The sequence below is a fragment of the Ruditapes philippinarum genome, unplaced genomic scaffold, assembly GCF_026571515.1.
Source record: "Ruditapes philippinarum isolate M1 unplaced genomic scaffold, ASM2657151v2 ctg503_1_1_1_1, whole genome shotgun sequence".
Classification (NCBI taxonomy): domain Eukaryota; kingdom Metazoa; phylum Mollusca; class Bivalvia; order Venerida; family Veneridae; genus Ruditapes; species Ruditapes philippinarum.
The window spans coordinates 154,894-179,419 of NW_026860208.1; the positions used below are offsets into that span (position 1 = coordinate 154,894).

At 33.0% G+C, this 24,526-nt stretch overlaps 2 protein-coding genes across 3 annotated transcripts; one reads left to right on the top strand and one right to left on the bottom strand.

Annotated features, from left to right (window-relative positions):
* Window positions 1-255: 255 nt before the first annotated feature.
* On the top strand, window positions 256-10,309 carry LOC132759235 (uncharacterized). The gene is made up of 4 exons (XM_060750969.1): window positions 256-1,298; window positions 1,689-2,960; window positions 4,042-4,243; window positions 6,774-10,309. The coding sequence occupies exons 1-4, from the start codon at window positions 281-283 to the stop codon at window positions 10,105-10,107; spliced, it is 5,826 nt and encodes a 1,941-aa protein (XP_060606952.1). The 5' UTR covers window positions 256-280; the 3' UTR covers window positions 10,108-10,309.
* Window positions 10,310-12,709: 2,400 nt separating this feature from the next.
* Window positions 12,710-19,550, bottom strand: LOC132759243 (uncharacterized). Of its 2 annotated transcripts, XM_060750978.1 has the most exons (6): window positions 19,432-19,550; window positions 17,851-18,078; window positions 17,491-17,682; window positions 15,783-16,080; window positions 14,730-15,440; window positions 12,711-13,462 (listed from the first exon to the last, which is right to left on the bottom strand). In XM_060750978.1, the coding sequence occupies exons 2-6, from the start codon at window positions 18,066-18,068 to the stop codon at window positions 12,998-13,000; spliced, it is 1,884 nt and encodes a 627-aa protein (XP_060606961.1). In that variant the 5' UTR covers window positions 18,069-18,078; window positions 19,432-19,550; the 3' UTR covers window positions 12,711-12,997. The 2 variants fall into 2 exon arrangements, with proteins under 2 accessions (XP_060606960.1, XP_060606961.1); XM_060750977.1 differs by lacking the exon at window positions 19,432-19,550 and having other exon boundaries at window positions 12,710-13,462; window positions 17,851-18,308.
* Between the last annotated feature and the right edge of the window lie 4,976 nt (window positions 19,551-24,526).

Consider the following 24,526-nt stretch of genomic DNA (forward strand, 5'->3'; position numbering starts at 1 on the left):
GTTATTGAAGGAGCAGATCAAGTAAAGATTATGGAAAATCCTTTTTTTTCTCCTTAAAATACAATATAATATTGACTCAGAAATACAGGTTACTCATGCAAATGGAGCAACAGGAATGCAAGGTGTTGATTCTTCAAAAGAAAACAAATGCTTAGACCTTAAGAAGACATTGGCAGTTAAGTCAATTAGGTTTCACTTGAACATATAGCTCAGTTATGTCGCAAATTATGATAAAATAGACTCTAGGCTGATGACATAGGAGCATAGTGTAGTTAGTGTAATGGAAGCCAATGTTATAGATGAAGAAGGTGACAGAACAGAAAAGAGACTGTCGAGACAAGCCTCAAAGGAAGGAAATGATGATGGAGCATACCACAAGTGCCAACTTTGCAACAAAAGTTTTATAGAAAGACTAACTTTAGACACACATGTTGAACAGTGTGACCCATTCAATGATTCCACTGACACAAGAAAGAGACACCAAATTTCAAATTCTGATATAAAGAAAAGTGATACTTATAAAAGTCATGATGAAAAAGTTGATGAAAAAGGACAAGGACAGTCCAGACATGGGAAAGGATTTTATGAAATAATTGTGAAAGAGAATATAGAAGTCAAATCCATGAAAGGTAATATTGATGCAGAAATACAAGTTACTCATGCAAATGGAGCAACAGGAAAGCAAGGTGTTGATTCTTCAAAAGAAAACAAACTTGAATCACCGAAATGCCTACAACAGGGGAAAGACATAAAAATGGTTGCTAATAGAAATGTAAATGATGATATAACAGAGTCAGAAAGTGCTGCTGGTGCTACATGTAGTAATAATGTAAGTAAATCAGGTCGTAAAAGAAAGATAAAATCTTTTGACGACTATGAAACAGACTTTTCCTTTATCAAGGGCCCTACCAGGACTGACAAAGACCTAGTAAAGAAAATTACAGCTGAATGTACTGGTAAAGTTAATGAATATAAAGAGGGTAATGATATTGAAGATAAGAGTGGATCTGGTTCAGATCTAGTAGACAGCAGTAATACAACAGCAGCTGTAATTTACTTGTGTCCAGTATGCTCAGAGGAAGATGAAGACCTAGGCAACATTCAGACTCACATAAAACTACAGCATGATCAAGAACAGCTTTCTTGGGAAGTTCTTACTGATAAATGCAGCAAATTGGGAGGTCAGCCTAGAGATGCTGCAACTCGAGTACTGAAGAAGCAGAAAGTATTATGTCCATTCTGCAAGGAAAATTGTCGGACATCAGAGCAATTGAGATTACATGTGAAAGGTTTCCATGGTAATAAAATATAAATAAAGAGATGACATGTATATGTATAACTATTGCTATTTTATTTTAAAGCTGCATGCCTCCAGATAAGCCAAAATGTTTCAAGAAAATCAACCTTGATAAAAATAAATGAATTTTAAGAGAAGTAAAAATATTCACAATTCAAGAAATAATTTACAAGTTTTATGCAATTAATGAATGATTTTGCAGTATTTATCACCAAATTTCTACCATGTGACTAACACAGTAACTGCGATTTTGCATAATCTGAGCTATTTTATTCATTTTGGTAATTTTCTTTGATTTTACATACCTTATGTTTATATTTATTTTTAATGTCAGGTAAAAGTACTGTTGATTCAGATATTATTTTAATGGTGTTTTTTTTTATTTCTCTAGAATGTCCTCTAGTCTGTTGTGGTATATGCCAACTGCCCTATGCATCAAGAAAGGCTGCAGCATTACACATGAAGAAGTGTCATTTCAAATCACAGCACATATGTATAGACTGTAAGGAAGGGTTTACGACAAATCAAGACTTGATAAAACATAGAATTACACTTCACCAAAAACAGACACCAAGTAAAATGGATTTGGAAATTGAAGGAAATAAAAGTAAACAGTCAGAAACATATGAAATGAATGATGTGGACCATGAACATGCAGCTAGTGAAGAGCCAATTGTAGAAATGAAAACTGAGGAATTTAAAAGAGATGAAATTTCCAAGGTTATGTCTTCTAAAACACTTAATAATAGAAATGATTCTAATGTTTTGAAACAAATGACATCATCAAAATGGAAAAAGACAACAGTTTCTTGTCCAATCATCATCAAATCTGCAAGAGTAATGCCGAAAGCAATTGATATTGAAAGCAAGGAAAGCGATGAGGAGATTAGAAGTGAAGAAGTAGGACTGACTAAAGGAAAAACGCAATGCTCTAATTCTGAATTAGATGTATCTGATCTTGAAGAAGAAGATATTGGAGATGAAATTCTGTCTGATTTTGATAATGAGTTTAATGAAGAGCAAAATGACAACCAAAATCCAAAATGCCATATAGATTTCTCTAAAATTAAAGATGTGAAATATAAATGTTGCTATGACTATTGTGGATCAGTTCTGCAAAACTTTGGCTCTTGGAAGACACATATAGTTTCACATTTAACAAATAAAAAGAATGATTCCAAGTATGCTCCACTGCAGTGTATTGAATGTGGTTATTCTACCAAGTTAAAGCCTGTTTTCATACAACATTTGCTGACTAAACATAGTCTTCTAGAAAGCGTTCAAATAAACCTAGAACATTGTCAAATCCTAGATAAGAAATCTTCTGAACAGGTGAAGATAATAACGTGTGTATTTTGTTGCCTTACAATGGACAGCAGACATTTCTTAGCTCAACATAAATGTTTTAGAAAGAAAGTTCATTTTTACTGTCCATTTTGCAAAAGGAAAGATTCAAGATTTGAGAATATGCAAGAGCATATAAAAGAAGACCATTCTGAGGAGACAATTCACCGAAAGGTTCTTGGAGAAAAGTTTCAGAGTTTAAGAACTGCTCAACATGATCCAGCTTATAGTATTAACAATACTGATACAGAATGCAGTATATGTAACCAGGAATTTCAAACAAATGATGAACTGAAGGGACATGTTAATGAAATACATGGTAAGATTTTAGATGGTTTTCTTCATCAAATTTACTATGTGGAAGCTTTAATGAAATTTATGCTTTATACATTGTAGCTCAGTATTTGTCTGAATTTGGGTTTCTTTAGCCAAGTCTTGCCGGTATCTGGCTATAGATAATTGTTATTTAATGTTAATGGCCCCCTCCATAGTCAATAGTTTACTGTTTGTAGAGAGATTGGATATAACATGTTAGGAAGCTATCCATCTAGCTTATTGAAGAATTTATGCCTAGAATTTATAAACAGAGTAGCACCTGCAGTCTTCCTGCGCAAATAAAGTTTGTAATCTGACGAGGCTGTATAATATTGGCAGACTTATGTTTAGCCCAACTTTAATTTGCGTTCTTGCTTCAGTTATGTTGTCGTTGATGTTGCTGTCACCTTGGTCATATTTTTTATCTTGGAATCTATAACCCAAAGGACAAGACCTTTCAGATGGTTTGATAACATTTGAAACAATGCTTGCTTTAATTGAGACATATTTGTTATTCACCATGGATTCACTCTTGGACAAAACAATACTCATGGCAAAACTGACATGTTGATTTTTTCAAATATGACCTGGACATTAAAATGATCTTGACTGCCATTGACCATTAAGGTCAAGCTATTGAATTTTGCTTAAATTGTTATAACCTTGTTTAAATTGTTATTTATTTTTTTTTAATTTTACTAATATTTGAACCTAAGGCCACTTTTGACTAAACTGAAATGTATATTTATTTAAGTTAGACCTTTAGAATGATCTTGACCATCAAGGTCAAGCTATAAAACTTTGTTTCAATTGAGATTACTTTGTTTTTCTTTTACTAATTTTTTCATATGTGACCAAACAAAACTATATATATAAATGACAAAATTCATATGTTGGGTAATTTAGATGTCACCTTTAAACCCTAAAACAACCTTGACCGTCAAGGTCATATTATTGAATTTTGCTTAAATTGTGATAACTTTATGTTTATGTTACTTATTGAAAAGCATGTGGTAAAACTTATTAATTGCAGAAAAAAATATGCAGATTTCTTTTGATTTCATAAATCTTGTTGTTTTCTTCAGCTGCCAAGCCTTTCAGTTGTGGTGTGTGTAGGCAGTGCTATGGACGGTACTGTGCTGTGAGAGATCACATGAAAAAAACCCACTCGTTACCAATGGCATGTCAATATTGTAAGCGTGGATTTGGAGATAAAGCAGATTTGGCAAGACATGAGGCAACACATCTTAAAACCAAACCATTTCAATGTGATTTGTGTTCAGTTAGGTTAGGATTTATTTTCATATGCATGAAGCTTTAAAACTTTAGTGGTAATAATACCACTATAGGGTATGGAACTTGTCCGTCTGTATGTCTGCCCATGCTGTAATCAAATAAGTGTCCACTTAATAACTTTATAATTATTAGGTTGTCTTCATACTTGTAAGGGATGTAGCACCTTCTTATTTAAAGGTCATTAGGTCAAAGGCCTCAGTGACAGTGCTAATTCCTGAGATTCACATAACTTGAGAAGAAATTCGTCTAGGTTTGTAAATCTTATTTGGGCATTTTCTGTGGTCAGTACATAAGACCTTTTTTTATTTGTTAGTTAAAGACACATTTTTATGCCTCCGCCATATAATGGCTGGGGCATATAGTGTTACCCTGTTTCGTCTTTTTGTCATTCCGTCATCATCAGTTTCTGTCCATTATCTTAGTAACGGTTGCACACATTCAACTCAAATTTTGCATATGGATATGTCATGAGAAAATACAGGTCAATTTGGTCATGGTTCTATGATTTTTGGCAGAGTTATGCCCCTTTTACTTTGAAAATAGTATGAAATTTTCAGTTTCCGTTCATTATCTCCCCAACGGTATTACACATTCAACTCAAACTTGAAATATGGATATGTCAAAGGAATGCGCAGATCAAGTTCAAATTTGGTCGTGGTTCAATGATTTTTGGCTGAGTAATGCCCCTTTCAAAAAATATGAAATTTTCAGTTTCTATTTATTATCTCCCCAACAGTACAACACATTCAACTCAAATTTGACATATGGATATGTTTTTGGAATGCGCAGGTCAAGTTCGAATTGGGTCATGGTTCAATGATTTTTGGCTGAGTAATGCCCCTTTCAAAAAATATGAAATTTTCAGTTTCTGTTCATTATCACCCCAACAGTGTTACATATTCAACTCAAATTTTACATATGGATATGTAAAAAGGAATGCACAGGTCAAGTTCGAATTTGGTCATGGATCGATGATTTTTGCCCCTTTAACTTTGAAAAAAAGGAAATTTTCAGTTCACATTCATTATCTCCCCAACAGTTGTACATATTCAACAACAAATTAAAGATATGGATATGTAATAAGAATGCATTGGTCATGTTCGAATTTGGTCATGATTTGATGGTAGCTGACAGAGTTATCCCTCTTGAACTTTGAAAAAAAATCAGAAATTTTAAGTTTCCGTTCATTATCTCCTCAATGGTTGTACATTTTTGTAAACATTCAACTCAAATTTGACAAATTGATACATCTTAGGAATAAGCAGTTCAAGTTTGAATTTGGTCATGGTTCAATGATTTTGGACAAACTTATCTTTCTTGAATGTTGGAAAAATTTTGAATTTTCAGTTTCAGCACTCATACTTTTGTGGAAATGTATGTACCCATTATTTTGGCTACAAATATGCATCATATGCAATTTACAAAAGGTTAACACTGAATAGTTTCAGTGCCTTGAACTTTGTATAAAAATGGTTTGTGTTAACATTGAATAGTTTTAAGGGCTTTGAACTTAAAATGAAAAAAAATAATTTGTGCAAACAAATTTGGAACTAGATATTATAACATCTGAAATTTTGGTTGCATGCGGGGGCATCCATGGCATGATGACACATTTCTAGTTTTGAAAATTCCTGTATTGATTTGTAGATAAAATAGACTGTTAGAAAAAGTAGGATTAATGTGTGATTTTGAAAATAAATAGCAAACTCCTTAATAAAGAGGGGTTTATGGGTTTGAGCCCTACTTGGTTTATGACCATGTTTCTTCATATGACACCAGTACTGGCAGGTTCCCGGAAACAGATTCCAAAGTAATTAATATGTTGTAAGAACTTGTTCCGCAATCAAGCTGAAATAGATATGTTTAAACCAAACCCCTTGAAACTTTGAAGGTTTGCGAAATAGATAGTTATATAACAAGATGTGTTGCTAGTACTTGTAAATGAATTAGATTAATCTATAGATCTTTAAACAACGAGTACAGCGATGTCTGTTGCATTTTGATACCCTACCAGTTTTAAGTACAATGTTCAGTTTAGAGTAAACAAAAATACCTTGAATATTCTTTGGTAGTTTAAATGCAATGAAATTTTTAAGTTGTTAGGTTCTTGTTTAACTATCAAGCACTGATAAGCTTAAGAAATTTTTAAAGTGTTCAGGCTCTTGTCTATTATCAAGTACTAACAAACTTATAAAATTCTTAGAGTTGTTTTACTATCAAGAATTGATAAACTACCAGTATTGTCATTTCACTGATAATACATGTAGTTAAACATGTTGTATGACAGGCATATTAGAAAATATGAAATGCTTAGACATGAATTATGAATTGTTATTTAATTTCATTCTTTCATTCAGTTATTTTAATGGAAAGCTTCAATTTCTAATATCCAATAATTAAAATCAATACATTTTCACTGTGTTTGATTCTTGTTAGTTGTTTCTACAGTTGTGGTTATAGATGTAAATGTAAAATGTCAGATTTTATGAACTATTGTTGCAATTTTATTTTACATTTTTAGGTTCTCAGACCAAAAAGGTCTCACTGTACATCAGCGCTTCAAACATACAGAATGTTCAACTCCTCATTCAGATCAGAAAGCATTGACAAGTTCAGGGACAGAATCAAGGCAAGATACTTTTATCTGTGATATTTGTGGACTGACATTATACACACAGCTACAGTATAGAAACCATGCCAAGAATCACAAAGTGGTTAATCAGGACAAAGTTTCACAAATAAACTGTGAAATTTGTTTCCAAAATTTCACTTCTAGGAAAACATATAGGAGGCATCTATGTACAAAATCGTTAGATGCAAGCGGTCCACAGACATTCAAGGGGCAGAGTGACTCAGTGCAATCAGTAAGAGATATTTTTGAAAAGATTAAACAAAATCCAACACCTGGCACTGATGCTGTGGTTCAGTGTAGTTTGTGTCAGAAAAACTTCAGCAAAAACAAATATCTATTTAACCATATAAGACATGTCCATCTTCCAAATGAAGGTAAAAAATTTCATTGCAATATTTGCAGAGCTGGGTTTGCCAGAAAAGCACAATTACAATGCCATATTAGATCACATACGAAAACAAAACCGTACATGTGTAAGATATGCAGGAAACAATTTCGTCAGCTTGGTCATGTTAAAGTCCACTTGTTGTCTCATTCTGCCAAATCTGTTTTTAATTGTGAGCTTTGTGCACAAGTATTTAAGACAAAGGATACATTGAAGAGTCATATCTATAAACACTGTGATGTTAACCCATATAAATGTTTTATAACATCCTGTAATAGGTCATTTGTATCATTTAATAATCTTGTACTTCATGTCCGAAACTGTGACAACAATCAGTTGCCAGATAAATCTTTTGAGTGTAAACTTTGCTCTAATGTGAAACTAGAAGACATAAAAACAGGATTAGCTCACATGAAAAGTCATAGCAAAGATGCTTTTTATAAATGCAGCATATGTTCTCACGACTTTACGGCATATAGAGCACTCTACAACCATAAAGCAAAATTAAAACACTTTACTGAGTCAGAAATAGAAAATGGAGCAAGTCAAGCTATCCACACGCAGAACTTTAAAACAGAAGAAGTAAATGATGATATAGATATGGCAGAACTTCAAGAGCAGTATGAATTCACTCCAGATACATTTGAGTTACAAGAGATGAATGAAACTTGCAATCCAGAGTCTTCTGACCACAATGTTGCTGAAGAGGATGAAGAAAACAGAGTTATTGACACAGAAGAGTTAATGGATATAGCAGAACAGTTGACACATATGGCACAAGGAAATGTTCTTAGTGATGAGAACTTAGAAGTAAAAATCTACGAAAATGATGGTAACAATATAGTTGAGTCTGTTGAGACTGTAATTGAGGATTACAATGGAGGATTGTTTGTTGCTCCTGCTGTCGAGATGTCAGTACAAACATCTAAATATAGTAATCAGTACAATCCATTGAATAATGGGCTTACAATTTGTGATGACACCAATTTGCTGAATGCAGATTTGTTACATGGCCGGAATAAAGATCTTGATGGAAAAATAACCAGTAGTGATGCACCAGATTTAAAGTTTTCACAGGAAGATGATAGGGATTTAACTGTACAGTATAGAAGTGGGAATTTTATTGAAAAGGATGATTATCATATTGAAGTACTTGCAAGTCATCCAGTTATAGATGAGAGTGCAGTGCTAGTGTCAAAAACATTTCACCAAAAGAAAAGGCTGACCAGTGAATATAACACAGGAACTGGAGTAAGGACTGGAATAGAAGACAATGAAATGCAGTTAAATAACACAGTTACTGGGAGAGATGATTATAAGATGCTTGAATTTAGCACAGAGGCTGGGAGAGATGATGAAAAGATAATTGAGACTCCTGCGGTAGTAAATGATGAGATTCAGCCAGGGATAGACACTGTTTGTGTGGAAATGCTTACCATTCCAACAATATATGATGAGCAAGGAAGAGAAGTTAAAGTCAATGTCATTAATGAAGAGGGACATGAAATCCCTATTCAAAATAATCCAGAATTATTACAAGCCCTGCTTACCACCGGAAATTACTCATTAGGAAGTAATCTGTCAGATTCTTTGATGAATAAGCTCGCTAAAGACTCAATGTCTGATGTAAAAGAGTCACAAGATTTACAGAGGAGTTCATGTGAAACTGAATTTGAAAGTTCTGACTTCAATATTCAAAACAATACTGAAATTTATGTTATAAATGAAGTTCAAAATGTTGAAGATCAAGGCAATTCTGATGCAACAAATAAGATATTCACTGCCAACCGAAGAGCAAAGAAACTAAAGGCAAATATTTCCAGCAGTGACAGAAATATTGACAATGTTCCAGGTGAGATAACCGACATGGATACCTCTGTCAGTGATGGGAATGTAAATTACAAAGTAAAGCTTAACTATTATGAGGACAGAAGCAAGAACAAAGAAGTATATCATCTTAAATGTGATGTATGTTCACGGCGGTTTAGCAGGCTTAAAGATCTGAATCACCATAAGAAAATCCATTTACCTAATGATGAGAAACAATTTAAGTGTAAACAGTGTGGTAAAGGGTATACAAGTAAGAAAACTTTGTTTTCACATATGCTTATTCACAGTGGAGACCGACCTCATAAATGCAATCATTGTGATAAAAGTTTCAGACAGCTTGGACATTTACAAACACATCTACGTATTCATACAAACTACAGGCCGTTCAAATGCATCAATTGCGAAAAGACATTTGCTACGAATAGCCAGTTGAAAAAGCATGTGCAAAAACATGGTGTTCATTTTAATCAAGGCTTAGATAATTGTGTAGCCTGTCTGATATGTGGGAACTCGTTTGCAGACGAAAAACATCTTAAAATTCACAAGTTAAAGCACGTAAGTGTTGCAGCTCAAAATGAGCTCATCAAAAACTACAATGCTGTTGTAGAAAAAAAAGAGACAGCTAGCGTGGAAAAGTCTTTAAATAACCAACATATGTGTGACGTATGTGGCCAGCTGTTTAATTCACTATCAAACTTTAAATATCACAAGGAAATTCACCTCCAAGAGCATAAACAAGCATGTACTGAGTGCGGAAATGAATTTCTTACCAAGAAACGCTTGCAGGTTCACATCAATCAAGTTCATTCATCTGGTAACAGGTGGCAGTGTGATTTATGTGGCATCAGTTTTAAACTGAGGACAAGTCTTAATACCCATGTTAGACATATACATAAGGATCCAAAATACCAATGCACTAAATGTAATCAAGAGTTTCATCGTAGATATGTATTTCTTCAACATTTGCCATTATGCATTGGAGAGGAGATTCTGCAACAGGGTCAATAGAAAATTATTTAAACTCATTTTGTTACTTACCAGTTTAAGATACATGTATATGTTGAAATTAAAGGTGTCAGTAACATAATATTATTTATAGAAGTAAGTTACACAATGTATCAAAGTTTGTAACCCTGAAATTTATTATCTTAAGTTAGGATATTGAAGAGGACATGCGACTTTTAACTTCTCTGTTGAAATAAAAAAAAAAATTTAAGTAACAATGTTCGGCAAATCACATATGTATAATGTAATATGAAAGTAAGCTGCTTCGTTTCATCAAATTTATTTTAAGTATAACTTTTCCCATATTAACATACCTATGATACAGAGGTTATTTATATAACATGAATGTTGAAATTTATCCGACCGTGTCTGCCCACTTAGTTTGATAGGGAGTGTATCGGATTTGTAATCTATGGGTGGCTTGCTGGATCCTTTTGAGAGGCCACATTTCTCCATGACAAGGAGACTTACGATCATTTGTCTCACCACTGATGTGGAATTACATGATTGGGTAGTCAGTCACTTTTTGAGAAATTTGTTATAATTTTTTAGTTATACAGGAAAGCCTTATATGTTAACCGACTGCTAAGATATGACTTAAAAGGTTGAAAAGGATACTTGTTATATAAATCCATAGCCAAACTGTATAGAGCCTATTTTACATTTTCTCCTTATTATTTGATTCCTCTAGTATATATGTATTTGATATTATAATGATATTCAATGAAAGCTATTATTCCTCAAAGCTAGGATTTTTTATAAATTCGTTGTTAAGAATTGAGAAAGGTTTATATGTCTGTTTTCACTGAATGTCATAATTATAAACGTTAACTAGTGATGCATATGAATTTGTGTTAATTAATTGGTGACATGCTTCTTTTTACGCAAATGTTGCCAAACTTTGTTTTTATGAATTTTATTGGAAATTATTAAGGTTTGAGTTCACTGCAATTTTAGCTTACAACATATGTAATGTATGAAAACGAATATCTTTGAAAATAAACAAAATCTCTGTATCAGTGTTTGATGTGTTTATAAAGGGGAAAAATGTATGGCATTATATTTCAAGATTTCCAAATATAGTTATGCTCCTTAACACAAATGAAATTAAAAATTTACTGAAAAAACATTACCATTCTTTTACAAAAATCATTAGACAAACCTGCACATCTTGACAAAGACCATTATTTTCTTTTGCTGGTATTTTGATAGTTTCAATACTTATATGTTATTTCTGTCCATATTTTAAACTTGTGTTGTTTCCATGAAAAGATGTATAGCTTTGTATGATCGCAGGGTCGTTATGCAAACAATTAATGTAGCCTTTTCCTCGAACACTTTAAAAGGTTCCTACACGAAATTTGGTGTACTTTCGTATTATTAGAAGGTCTAATATGAAAGCTTTATTTTTTGTGTGGAGTTATGCCCCTTTTAAGCTTCTGAGTTATGCCCCTTTTAAACTCAGAAGCTAAATTTATGAAACAGTGGCTTCACTTTTACACATTGACTAACCTTATCAGCCATTGACTTTCCATATCCATTAGAGATTTCCAGGGCAACCATTGACTTTCCATAGCAAACAGTTATTCGATAGTATTGACCCTTCACATACACTGACTTAATAGCTACCATTAACTTTCCTTAGATGAGAAACCACTGACTTTCGTAGCAACTGTTGACTTTACATAGCAACCAGTTTTTAGCTCGACTATTCGCAAAACTTCACACACTTGCTCTCTGTGATTATTTAAGATGATTGAGAACAAATTTATGAAACAGTGGCTTCATTTTTGCATGACTAAGCTTATCAGCCATTGACTTTCGATTCCATTAGAGATTTCAAGGGCAACATTTGACTTTTCCATAGCAACAGTTATTCGATAGTATTGACCCTTGAATACATGCATTATATAGCTACAATTGAACTTCCCTTAGATGAGAAACCACTGACTTTCGTAGCAACTGTTGACTTTACATAGCAACGAGTTTTTCCATTCCAATCATTGACTATCCATAGCCTCCAAAGACTTCCATTGTACCATTAAAAACCATTGACTTTTAAGGTATTTCACCATACCAACATTCTAGTTTGCTTTTTATTTACTGAAGTTATCTATCTTTCACAAATTGAACTAGACAGATGATAACGATTTTTACAAAAACAATGAATTTGATCTCTGTTTACCTTGACTTTTGATTCAGTGACCTACGTTTTGTATTTACATGTATAGCTATGAACATTTATGCGCACAACTTCTGATTTCCTATATATTGACCGAATACCTGCTATTCATATCGGTATTCCCTAGTTATTAAGCCTTTATAGTCAGATGAGAGATATTGGGGCCATCAGATCGAGTTCTCTTGTCAGTTTTTTGTCCGATACTTTATGCCACTAACAACATTTAAAAAAATTTGGACATTATTTTGTCATTTAATAGTATCCTGCTAGCAAACATACTTTTATTAAGAGATAATTACCAAATTTTATATACAAAAATTTCCTCATGCATTCCGATTAGAGGCTATTCAATGAAACTGTTTATTTATTTATATATTTATTCAAAAACAGGTTTTTAATGAATGAAACAACAACAATAAGAGTATAACGCATCTTTTAAAACTAACTTGAACAAACTAAAACATGCATGTATATATTACGATTTTTTTTCATAACACTTCATGCAAATATACACTAAAAGTCTTAAGCGCTAGGTTTGAATGTTTCTCCAGAATTGTCTGTTTCCATTCAGCTAAAATAGACTGTTTTTGTAAATTGTACCATGTTTTTGTAGACACAAAACAGTTGAATTGATATTTCATTTGACTGAGATGATGCTTAAAACGTTATTGATTTATTTCTACAAATCTATGACAACATCACATGTGGCTTTTAAGCAAACACAACCTTCTTCGATTTCTTATTTGGTGACCTTGACGGATTTCTTTGCATTGACTTTTTAGGTTGTCTAGAACGACCACGTGACTTGCCTGGTGAATAATGCCTATTATGTATTGTATGTACATCAGTGTCTAACTCGGACGCATCTGTACCACTTTCTTTGTCATCTGGGCTTTTATTTTCTTCTTCCGCTTCCTTGACTTCTTCCTCGGTAGTGTTGTTTGTGTTATTTTCGTCATGAACGTACCGTGATTCTAAAGTCTCGTGCACTAATTCAAGAACTTCTACAGATGGGCTTATCAAAATCATTTGCTTGTTTTTGTGAAACAATGTATTTACTCCGTACTCTCTTTCTATTCTGTCTATCAACGGCATGATCCCTCCAGGTTGATTTTCTAGTTTGTGTACTGTCTCGTCTGCGATTCTCATCTGATAAAGGTGGCGGTACATGTGCCTCTGAAACAACGATGATAAATAAATTATGATGATGGTCACCGTGTATATCCAGTAACACAGGAATATGCAAATAACGCAGGAATTGTGCAAAAGTAACGCATAATTGTGCAATTTAGGGGCAAAAACCAGCACGCGATAAGTAAATGGACAAATATTTTGTATTGTACACCAAATTGGAAGAAATGAGTTAGCGCATACGGTTGCTGAGACATTATACTTTAAACCTCATCAAAATTATTTTTATGAAAATGTTTATTTTTCAAGATTATTCGTGAAAATGACGACCTGACTAGCGCATTGATGGTGTATTTTAGTTTCGTCAATTGATATCTTTCAATACAATAACGTACATATTACGTTATGATTTTTTATATTCAGTGTACCTGAGACATTTTCCAATCTACTCGTCTCGTATTACACTTAATTTAGAAGATAAAAAGTAATTGAGACCATTTTTACTAGGTAACGCCGAATACGTGAATGAAGCACTGAAGCAGTGGCAGTTATCTCATTAAAAGAAGCTAAATCATGTTTTACCAGCTTCCTTCTACTGTTATACGACACTTGTAGTTTGACAAATGTCTTAGGTATACAGAATTTGAAAAAAAATTATATGTGTTAAATGTACATATCTATTTGACGAAACACAAAAGTCACCTTCAAAACGGTAATCAGGTTGTCTTTCTGACGAATGATCTAAGAAAATAAACTAATTCCAGAAAAAAATGTGGTTAAAAAATAATGTCGTAGCAGCCGTGTGCGCTAATTCATTTTTTTAAATTTGATTTAGAATAAAATATTTTGGCGCTTACTTACTGTGTTATTTGGTTTGGCAAAAGCGTTGTACAGATTCGGCGTAACTTTTACGTTAATTGCACAGTCCTGTGTTACTGGATATGCACGGTGATGGTGGTATGAAATAATAGTAGCTAAAATGACCTTATAAATAAAACCAAAGTTTGATCATTATGATTTATCAGATAAAATTACTAGTAACAAGCCAGTTTGCATATCCTTTCCATCTGTCAGGCCACATTAATATATCGCAAATTGTGTAATGTGTCCTATTTTTATACTATTAAAGACATCAATGAAATTTCCAGATTCAGCGCATAACAAATAAGACTGATACACATATTTAGCAGTGCATAATACAAATGCAGTGGAGTAATTTGTCAAAACGTTTTATTTAACCAATGATATTTAAGTACATATTTATGTTGTATTACGATAGTAATTCAAATTCATTATACAAAATGTAGCTTACATATTGCTCGGGCATCATTTCTTCTTTCACGTGCTTTCTGTGCCACAGCTGGAACTCATTAATCACCTGTAATACAGGAATTTCACTTTTGCCTACAACATTAAGTTTCCTAGTCTTTTCATCAAATATACATAGCACCTCTTTTGATTTATTTTTTTCGATCAGTATACGCTTCACCCGGATGGTTTCCTCTGCATCAGGAGCTACCTGTACTTCCTTCTCGAACAAATTATGAACAAGTCCAACCAGCTTCTCTACTTGTGATTTCACTATCTCTACAACACGTACACTGCATAGAATTTCCATACAAGTTGGATTTACTTTGCTTGGAGTTGCCTTTACGGTTACTGTTCTAATTCGGCGTATACAACGGATATCTTTAGCAAAGAGGTGTACTACTTTTTTCGCGTATGTGCCTATAAATCTCCACACAGCGTTTTGTCCCTGTAACAGTCCTACAACGCCATTTTCTGGATGTGATTTGATAACATAGCGGTGAATTAAGGTTTGCGCTGCAAGTTCTAAAATATCAAGATGAGGCCCATATATAGTGAGATGCTTCTTTCTGACATAATCAACTTTAAGACCAAATTCTTTTTCAATATCACTTATTATATAGCTGATTCCTCCGCGCTGTTTTTCCAATTTCTTAACAATACCGCCAGGAATCTTCATTTCACTCCTGAACCGAGGGTGTGGTATGCTGGATGCCTGGAATGGATTAGCTAAACTGAGATTTATGAAAATCACTTTCACTATCGAAAATCTGGTTCATAAACTACTTATACCACAAAAAATGTACTACTATACATGACATTGTACAAAATAAATCTTATCTGCCATATACTATTGATATAGATAGAGGTTACCTTAAACTTTGTGTTTGAAATATAACAGAACTTTCACCGTTTTCTGCTTTAAAGTGCCAGTTAATTGTAGTATTGCAGTATTGGAAATTCATGCTTTAAATGGCCAATACTTAACAGTCTGATTTTATTATTCTTGCTTTAAATATTCCGCATTTATTAAACGCTCGTCATTTTATATACATACGTAAGAAAAACTCGGAGACGCTCGTCGCGCTTGAGAATTTGCTCGTGAAGTTGAAGCCCATTCATTCATTACTTTTCGTAGACAGTCTTCAGTTTTTGCAAACACCGTAAACTTCTCCTGTTGCTCGTTTAATATACAAACCACCGTCTGGTCGTATCTTAATTTTCTCTGGATGAATTCTCTCAGACGAATGATTTCTGAATGCGAGCTTATGATAGGAATGTCTGCTTGCAATAGGTTGTCAATGTCTGACTGCAACTGGTTCACTTTGGCTTTAACTTGTTCTACATCGTCATAACTACAGATAAAATGTATATAGCAAACTTTAATTTTGGTCTAACTAGATTTACAAACCGAGAATTTACATTATAAAGTATTTGCAAGAATATATAAATTTATCAAAAGAAGGAAGTTTATTGATAAAAATCCATGTGAATTATAACAGCCAAGTATATGCTACACATATCAGAAAAGACGCAGCACATTAATCTGAATTTGTCTATATCGAAGTTTCTGACAAAAATATAATGTTATAAGGGAGTTAGATTATTTCTTTCCAAACCACAACATAAAAATATGTCAATGAATTGACTCCGCTCTCCGAATAATAATGGGTGTATGGCTATAGTGAAAATGAAATGTGAAAGAGTTAAAGTTAAATTGTGAAGCTATAAGTGTAATGTTTAGAAATGGAACAAGTCAATTTCAGGTGACCTTCGATCATTATTTGTATACATGTATTTCACAGAACAGTCGAATTTAATTCACTGTCGGATCAGAACAACTTTTACTAAAATATTTTATCAAATCGAAAACATAACGTAGACGTGGAAGATATTATGTCATAAAATACAAAGTTAAAACATGTAATTTGACCAATAACTATTTAAGCTTTCTGAAAATTCATCTTTTCCCCCTATTGATTGCCTTTACATAAACACATTTCCCTGTATTTCCATTACAATGCGCAATAACTCTTGATTTGTTATTAATACACATCCAGACTCTAAAGGTCACATGGTGATATTCCAGCTTTGTATATAGAAGAAGACCTCTGGTGCCCCTGAATTCGTGCATTAATTCAGACACGAACGGGTACCTGAGTAGAACAACCGACCTTACGTAAGCTAGCTGGATGGCTTCCTTACAGGAAAGACTACGGGATTCGAACCCACAGCGGTGAGGGCAAATGGTTTGAAGTCTACGACCTTGACCTCTCGGCCACTGATGCCCAAATTCTTGATAAACGAGGTACATCAAAAGAAAGTTATAGATATAGGCCATACTTCCATTTGATATTCAACATAATCAAAATAGTTCATAATACCATATTAAAAGTCCAAATCCAGAGATTTCTCACAAGTGAAAATTTGTTACTACGAGTAGTAATGATATTACCTAAAATCGGACTTGGTTTGTAACATAAGAGCACTTGATCAAGTATAACAGTTTCATATTCTGGAACATTTAAATTTTAGCTGAAATCTGTGAAACGACTCATCTTATGATTTTTGACTTCCAATTTCACATCTGTTATCATGTTAACAGCATCTGTTTTTGTAAGTATAGTCTTTCCAAAATATTTGATTTTTTCAGAACTTACCAAGCTACAGAATTGAATTCTGATTTCTTTAAAACTAAAGTAATGGTCTGGTCATGTGTATAGATGTATATCTTTTAAATATGTAATAAACCAAGACTAATGTACCTTGCTGTAAACTCAAGTTTTAGTGGAGATACATGTAAATGAACTGAACGTATCCTGTTTATGTCTTCTATTTCAGCCCTGAAAAGCTGGCTAGCTTTGACGGCGTAGTCTCCTTGGAATTTCCAGACTGCTCTACGCCCGGAATCAATCTCTCCAGATATATCGGACGCTTTGTCTTCTATGGAGAAAAATCTAGAGAAAAAAAAGTTTTATAACTTCATCACTTGATGCTTGGTACTTATTATAATAGAAATGTATAAATACTTTAGTTTTACAACAGGGATCAGACAACCAGGTTTTCATGAACTATTATGTGCAAGCAAAGAATAGAAGTTGACAGTGGAAGTTAATCATATTTACCGTCTTAATAGAGTCTCTATGGCCAGTTCCAAAATATCCGGGTTAGGTCCAACAATTATGTAGCACTTAGACCCTAAACTTGTGAAGCTGGTGGTGGATAGTCCGAATTCCTTTTCTATCTTTGCCAAAACGGGTCGAATCCCACCAGGGAGGCTTTCCATTTTCTCTATCAGACCTTCAGGAATTTTCATCTCACATTGCCTGCGCGGAGAAGACATTGCTTATCAACTGAAATAGAAAATGTATACAGTTATATCTATTTAAATACATGTAACTTTATTGTGAAGTCAAACAGTTACCACATCTAGTAAGTTATTAGAATAGTTCTAGTTCGACTGCGTTTTAATGTTATAGATCGTAAAATTCTGTTTCTATCTGGTGTTAAAATTTACTTAGATCTTTCTAATAACATTTGGTATATAATATATGGCGTTAAAATATGTCCCAGATAGCATGTACGAGTGTTTATCAAATACGAGAACAGGCGCGCTTTTATACAACTCTAAGAAATGAAGAATATACATACATATGTAATTTCAGCAATTTTAATGAAATGTGAATTAAATAGATTATGTTAGATAGATGTTTTATTTTCGAGTGTCCACTCTTGTCTTTAAACTTGTTTTTGAAGAAAAAAGGTGCTGTTGTATCTATGGTTATTTTAGTTATTTTATATAACCGAAGTATTTCTGGATTTTTGTTGTTTTATTTATTTATTTATTTATTTATTTATAACGATGTATATGTCACTAATCACTACTTACTCCAATGCTAATGAATATCGGTCATTGATCATACTGTAGTATATGTGTACTTAATAGTTTGCATGTCTACCATCGAAGATTTGAAACTAAGATTTCACACTGATCAAGCTTACTTGCGAAACTTGTTTGCATGTATACATATTTGGAAAATAGTTTAATGTTAAAGCTGCATGCCTCCAGATGAGCCAAAATATTTTTAAAAATATCAATATTGAGAAAAATGTACTTATTTTGCGGTATTTTATTACCATATTTCTATTGCGTTACTAACGCAGTCAGGGCTGTTTTGCATAATTATGTTGACCACTTTTTGGTAATTTTCTTGGATTGTAAGTGCCGATTGCAATATGTAAATCACATTATTTGTTCACCTCACAATATTTTACTTTTAAATACGTTTCTAAATTTTTTATGAAAATTTACATGAATCTGGAGGCGTGCTGCTTTAAGTATAGTCAAGATTAGTGCATGGAATATCAGAAATTTGGTTACAACTTTTAATTTTTCCAGTTTATATCAATCAAAAATACATTTCCCCAGGAAGTAACAATGAAACCTGTACAAATAAATAAATTAATTAAAAAAAAATAACAAAAATTTGTCGTGTACGCAGAACAAGAACTTTACGATAAGGAAATATTTTGTTCCTTTGTCGAATGTTTTCTACTACTTAATAAACGTGTAGAATAACATTTGAATATATAAATTGTTAGACAACTTAGTCTTCACGAGATAAGATTTAATTCAATACAAACTTAAATGCACATTGCGAAGACAAAAAAAACAGTTAAAAACAGTTAAATTTATTGTGACTTACTTTAATGCAAATCGAAGAATGTGAAGCATTCAATATTCCAAAGATTATAAAATTATGATTGTGTCAGTTTTTTTTTATAAGACTATTATTAAAAATGTTATAAATGTTTTGAAAACAATACTATATAGTCTATAGTCTTAGAGTTTCAATTTCATGCACTGGTGATTGTAAAGTGAAATTTGAGAATGGTGTAAAAGTATATGCTATGCTATTTACGAAAAAATCGAATTTAGATTGTACTTATGACAAGATAAGGCAAAATTAGTTTTAATTAGAAACCAGATTTCTTTTTAAAGCCTTTCTCTGGTAAATGTTGAAATATCTATATTTTCCTGTCGTACGTGAAAAGTTGAAATACATTGGGGTGTATATTCCTCTTTGCGGTAGTTAAAATATCGTTGAGTTATTTTCACAACTAAACGCTTGACAAGCAAGCGCCTATGGATAATCAGTTTATGAGCTGTCAAAGAATAACGGCAAAAAGTAAAGTTTAAACAGGTAATTAAGTATGATTAACAATTTTATTTTTGTAAAAGTAAACAAATTTACCTTGATCATTTAATTTTAAGAGGGTAAACGACCCTGGTTGTTGGATTTTTAAGGTTTGCAGCACCGATATTTTCGATTTGGAAATTGTTCATGAACTGTGTGGATGAACAACTGATGAAGGGTGTATCAGTCAGTGTTTTATAACGGGCACTTTACTTCTTGTTTAACTTCATCATTATCTTAAACAGAAGTTTTAAAAACTAACCTACATGTACTCTCCCTGACTGTGGAGTAGTCCGGCTAATTACACTGGTCAAAGAGACAAAAGGGTTATTTTTGGATAGGCAATGGCTATCCGCATGATCCATACAGACCCATATTGCAAGCAAAAATTTATAGACGTTTGGAGTCCAGACAACTAACCTATATGCACTGTTGAGGCTATCCGTATGGCAGTTTTAAAATAAATAACCTAAAACAGTACAAACTTAAAATTGTGTTTCTAAATGAAGATGTTATGAATATTGAATATCATGAGAACTTTATCAATACAGAGATAAACACTTTCAGAACTAGAAGACGACAGGCTATTCTTACCAGTAGTATTTCGAGTAAAGATAACGGGTTGCGTATCTCACTGTATAAATCGTTTGTAAAATGGTCTGACATATGGTAAGGCCTAAAAAAAAATTGTTTTGTTCGGGTCACCCGACCCTACCTAATAATATGCGCCGACCCTACCGTTTTTTTCGTGTCCAAAAAAAAAAAAATCCATGAAAATACCGTATTATTGAGGTACTCAATGAGCAGTGTGAAGGGCAATTCAGGCGAAAATTTCGCTGTGTATATTTCCATTTCGCTCTCCCAATTGATCAAAGAGAAGTCAACATCGCCGATAAAATCTTAATTCCCAAAGAGTAATTACTTGCCGATGTAAAGAGCAGAGATTGTATCCGCCCATATGACGACTGCTAATTATCATTATCCAATCAGGGCATCGCTATATACTACCCTTCTACCTGTATGCAAAGTGATAGACCGCCTACTCTAAACAGTAAATAATGAGAGCATCGGCCCGAAACGGGTATATTTTGCGAGTTTAATACGGGATTTGGCGATAATTATAGATTAATTTTTTTCCGATCATCTAAACACGTGCAAATCTTCCCTAATTGATATACACGCGGTGTTTAACCGAAGTAAAGGCGATGTGCAATGGGTTTCTCACGGCTATCACCAAAACTGTTAGTCAATTAAAAATAATTAATTTCATTTGGATGATTTCAGTCCGTTAACATCAATTAAAAATTGTTATGTCGCTCACGTCATCATGGCTTGGGGTGAAATGCCCAAACGTAGCAGTAAAAAAAAGTTACTGATTCTGATACACCTAATACACGCGAAAATTTAAGAAAGCCAATTCGCAAAAATCTTATGATTGGTATGTTGTAGACAGTGAGAGTGTTTTGCATTGTTATCTTTGTAGAAATTTGCCAAATTTGACACAGCTTGTACGCACGTGGGCACGACATCCTAAAACTACGAATCATGATCGGCATGCGACATATCGGTCGTATATCATGTGCTCATGTATATAACAACAAAATTTGTCAGGAAAGAAGTGTTCTCATTGTTTCAATATATATATTTGTTTTAATGTCATAAATATGACGCTCAGATTAAGATTTATTAATATTGTAAATTTCAAAAAGCATTATTTATAAAGATATTACCGAGTTTAACATCTCATGAAAATAAAGGGAGGTAATTAGAAATTTATTTTCTATAATTTCTCAGTCGAATTTTTCAATAAGAAATGAATGTATATAATTTTAGTGATCAAATATAATGTGCACAAATGTTTGCAGTACATATTTTACATATTCTTCGATATTTGAAAATTGTTTTATAAGCATAATTATATGCACATAAATATGACATTACAACATAGAAGATTATAAAAGAAATTTCTGTAAAAAGAACAGGATAGACAGATTTTAGTAATCATTATCCAATGTAACTTTATCTGGAAAGTAAAAATATAAAGTTAATTTATTCATCATAGTTTTCTTACACATTAATATCAAAAATATATGAGAAAGCTTATAAATAGCTGATAAATAGATTGTGTTTCTATTCTAGTTAAAGGATGTATAGCCATGCATGTTAATGCATACACATTGGGATGTTTCCCTTCTGCCGATTTTTCACGAGGAAGTCACTTCTCCCTAAAATTTCCCCCAAGGATGAGCCCTGGGTACGGTATAGGTTTTATCGCCGCTCTTAGTTACCAAATGGAGGATCACATCGTCAATATTTGTAAAACGGCGTGTGATCTTCGCCAGAAGAACGCTGAGAGTTTTAGATTGTTACACCTGAAATGTCTTTTGAAAACATAGAAGGGATGTATTTATGCCACCCGGGAGGGATGTCAGAAATTTCCATATCTAAATTTCAATATACTGGTGAAAAAAAAAAAAAAAAAAAAATCCGACCTACCCTACCTATTCCTTGAGAGCATGTTACCCTAACAAAACAATTTTTTTTTTAGGCCTAGGTTTAACAGTTAATTTAAAAACTTTGGAGTCAAAAGATGTGTTAAAGTTTACACTGTGATGAAGCTAAGACCCAAAGCTTTCTATTGGTGTAACTTATTTTAGAATCGGACATTTAATCAAAACAAACTAGCTGTTTAAAAACAGCTTATTTTGTAAAGTTTTAGCATTTATAAGCGGTATCGATTTTACTCAAAGATAAGGGAAGCAACTCATATTTTTCACTTCATATACCTCAGGTATTTACATAGATCATATTGAAAGTGTTTATGGGTGTATTGCAATACTGGCATGCGAGCAGTTCCCATACAGAAGCAGTACCCATAATTTTTTTCATTTAAATGCTTTTTTTACTTTTGTTCTTTAAAAATTGATATCAACTCAAGCTGATGTATTAATAAGGAGACAAAATCTAAGTGTCCATTCAGCAATATGTTTAAAGTTTTTCATGTTAAATAACTATCACCTTTGCTCTGTCAAAAGTGAACTTGTGGGGGATTCCGTCTTTGTGCGCATGCGTAAAATTACTTACATATGAGGCCTGCTAAAAGGTTTTCCACAAATACCACCTAAGTACATATTAGTGGGCGGCAATGTGATGAAAACCTGTTTAATTATCAGAATGTTTACCTTTATTACTACATTTAATCATTTTAATTTTATGGCTGTAATGAGTAATATATTATGCAAACAAGCATGCCATTGCTTGTGAATGTGTTGGGTAACAGTACCAGGTAATAGATACCAGCATTAAGTCTACGCTCTTTTTCCTAAATTACATCTATTTACCTCTGGCAAAATGTCTCTTCAACAATTATAAATAAAAAATAGGTCTTATATAACAACATTGTTTAAGTATAATAGGTTATATTTTATGTACGGGACTACTTCTCTTCTTACAAAATAAGGGATATTTTGGTACCCCATATCAGGCCTCATAACTAAGGGTAATTTTATGTTTAGAACATAATGGAATTTCCATAATTTGCCAAATATTAATGTGTAACATTCAATTTTTAGCTTGACTATCAGACATCCCGAAAGTTAAAAAAAGTGTCAGACATTCGGTCTGACAATCCATGAAAATCTGTCGGACCGAAACAAAATCTTTCAGACCGAATAAAATTAATCAAAATCAAAGGAAAACTTGTTTTTGTATTTCTAAGACACTTTTCGGTTTAAATTTTTTCGCCATAAAAATCGGCACAGTCCGTACAGCGCATTTTCATCTCCTCCCTGTCATACATCAACGATTCAAGATCCTGCTTCCATTTTTCATTAAATTTTGTCTCGGGTCTATTCTTTGCATCCTTTTACTGCTGTTCTACGCGCTCCTTTGACATAGATTTTTGTTTTTTGGCACCTTTAGCGACGCCATTTTGTATACATGTGACTTGGATAAAAGCCGGACATTCAGACCGATCCGGAATAAATAATTGTCAAACCTAATCAAAATTAATCTGACATGTCTGTCGTATTTCAGGAAGTCAGGACTATTTGTAGAATATGGAGAGCGCCCCGGCGTCCACCTGTTGGTTAAAGTTTTTTGTAAAGTCAAATATCTCAATTATTGCTGGAGATATTCAATTGAAACTTACAATACTTATTTATCTATAGTAACAATGTACATAAATTTGACAAGTTGGATAACTCTGCCTACAATAATTACAGAATTATGCCCCTTTTTAACAATGAAATTTTGGTTAAAGTTTTTTGTAAAGTCAAATAACTCAATTATTGCTTAAGATATTTAATTGAAATTTACAATATTTTTTTATAGTTAAACAATGTATGTCAGTTTGCAAAGTTGCATAACTCTGCCTGCAAGATTTGCAGAATTATGCCCCTTTGAAACTTGGAAACTTTGGTTAAAGGTCTTTTGATAACTGTTCTTATTGTCCAGGATGCTGTCATTGGACAGCTCTGATTTGCTTATTTCCAAATTTATGCCCCTTTTCATACTGGTTAACTTTTTGCTTCTAAGCAGGTATCTTCCTAACTACTGAAGGGAATGGAATGAAACTTAACATACATTTTCACTGTGATTTTTT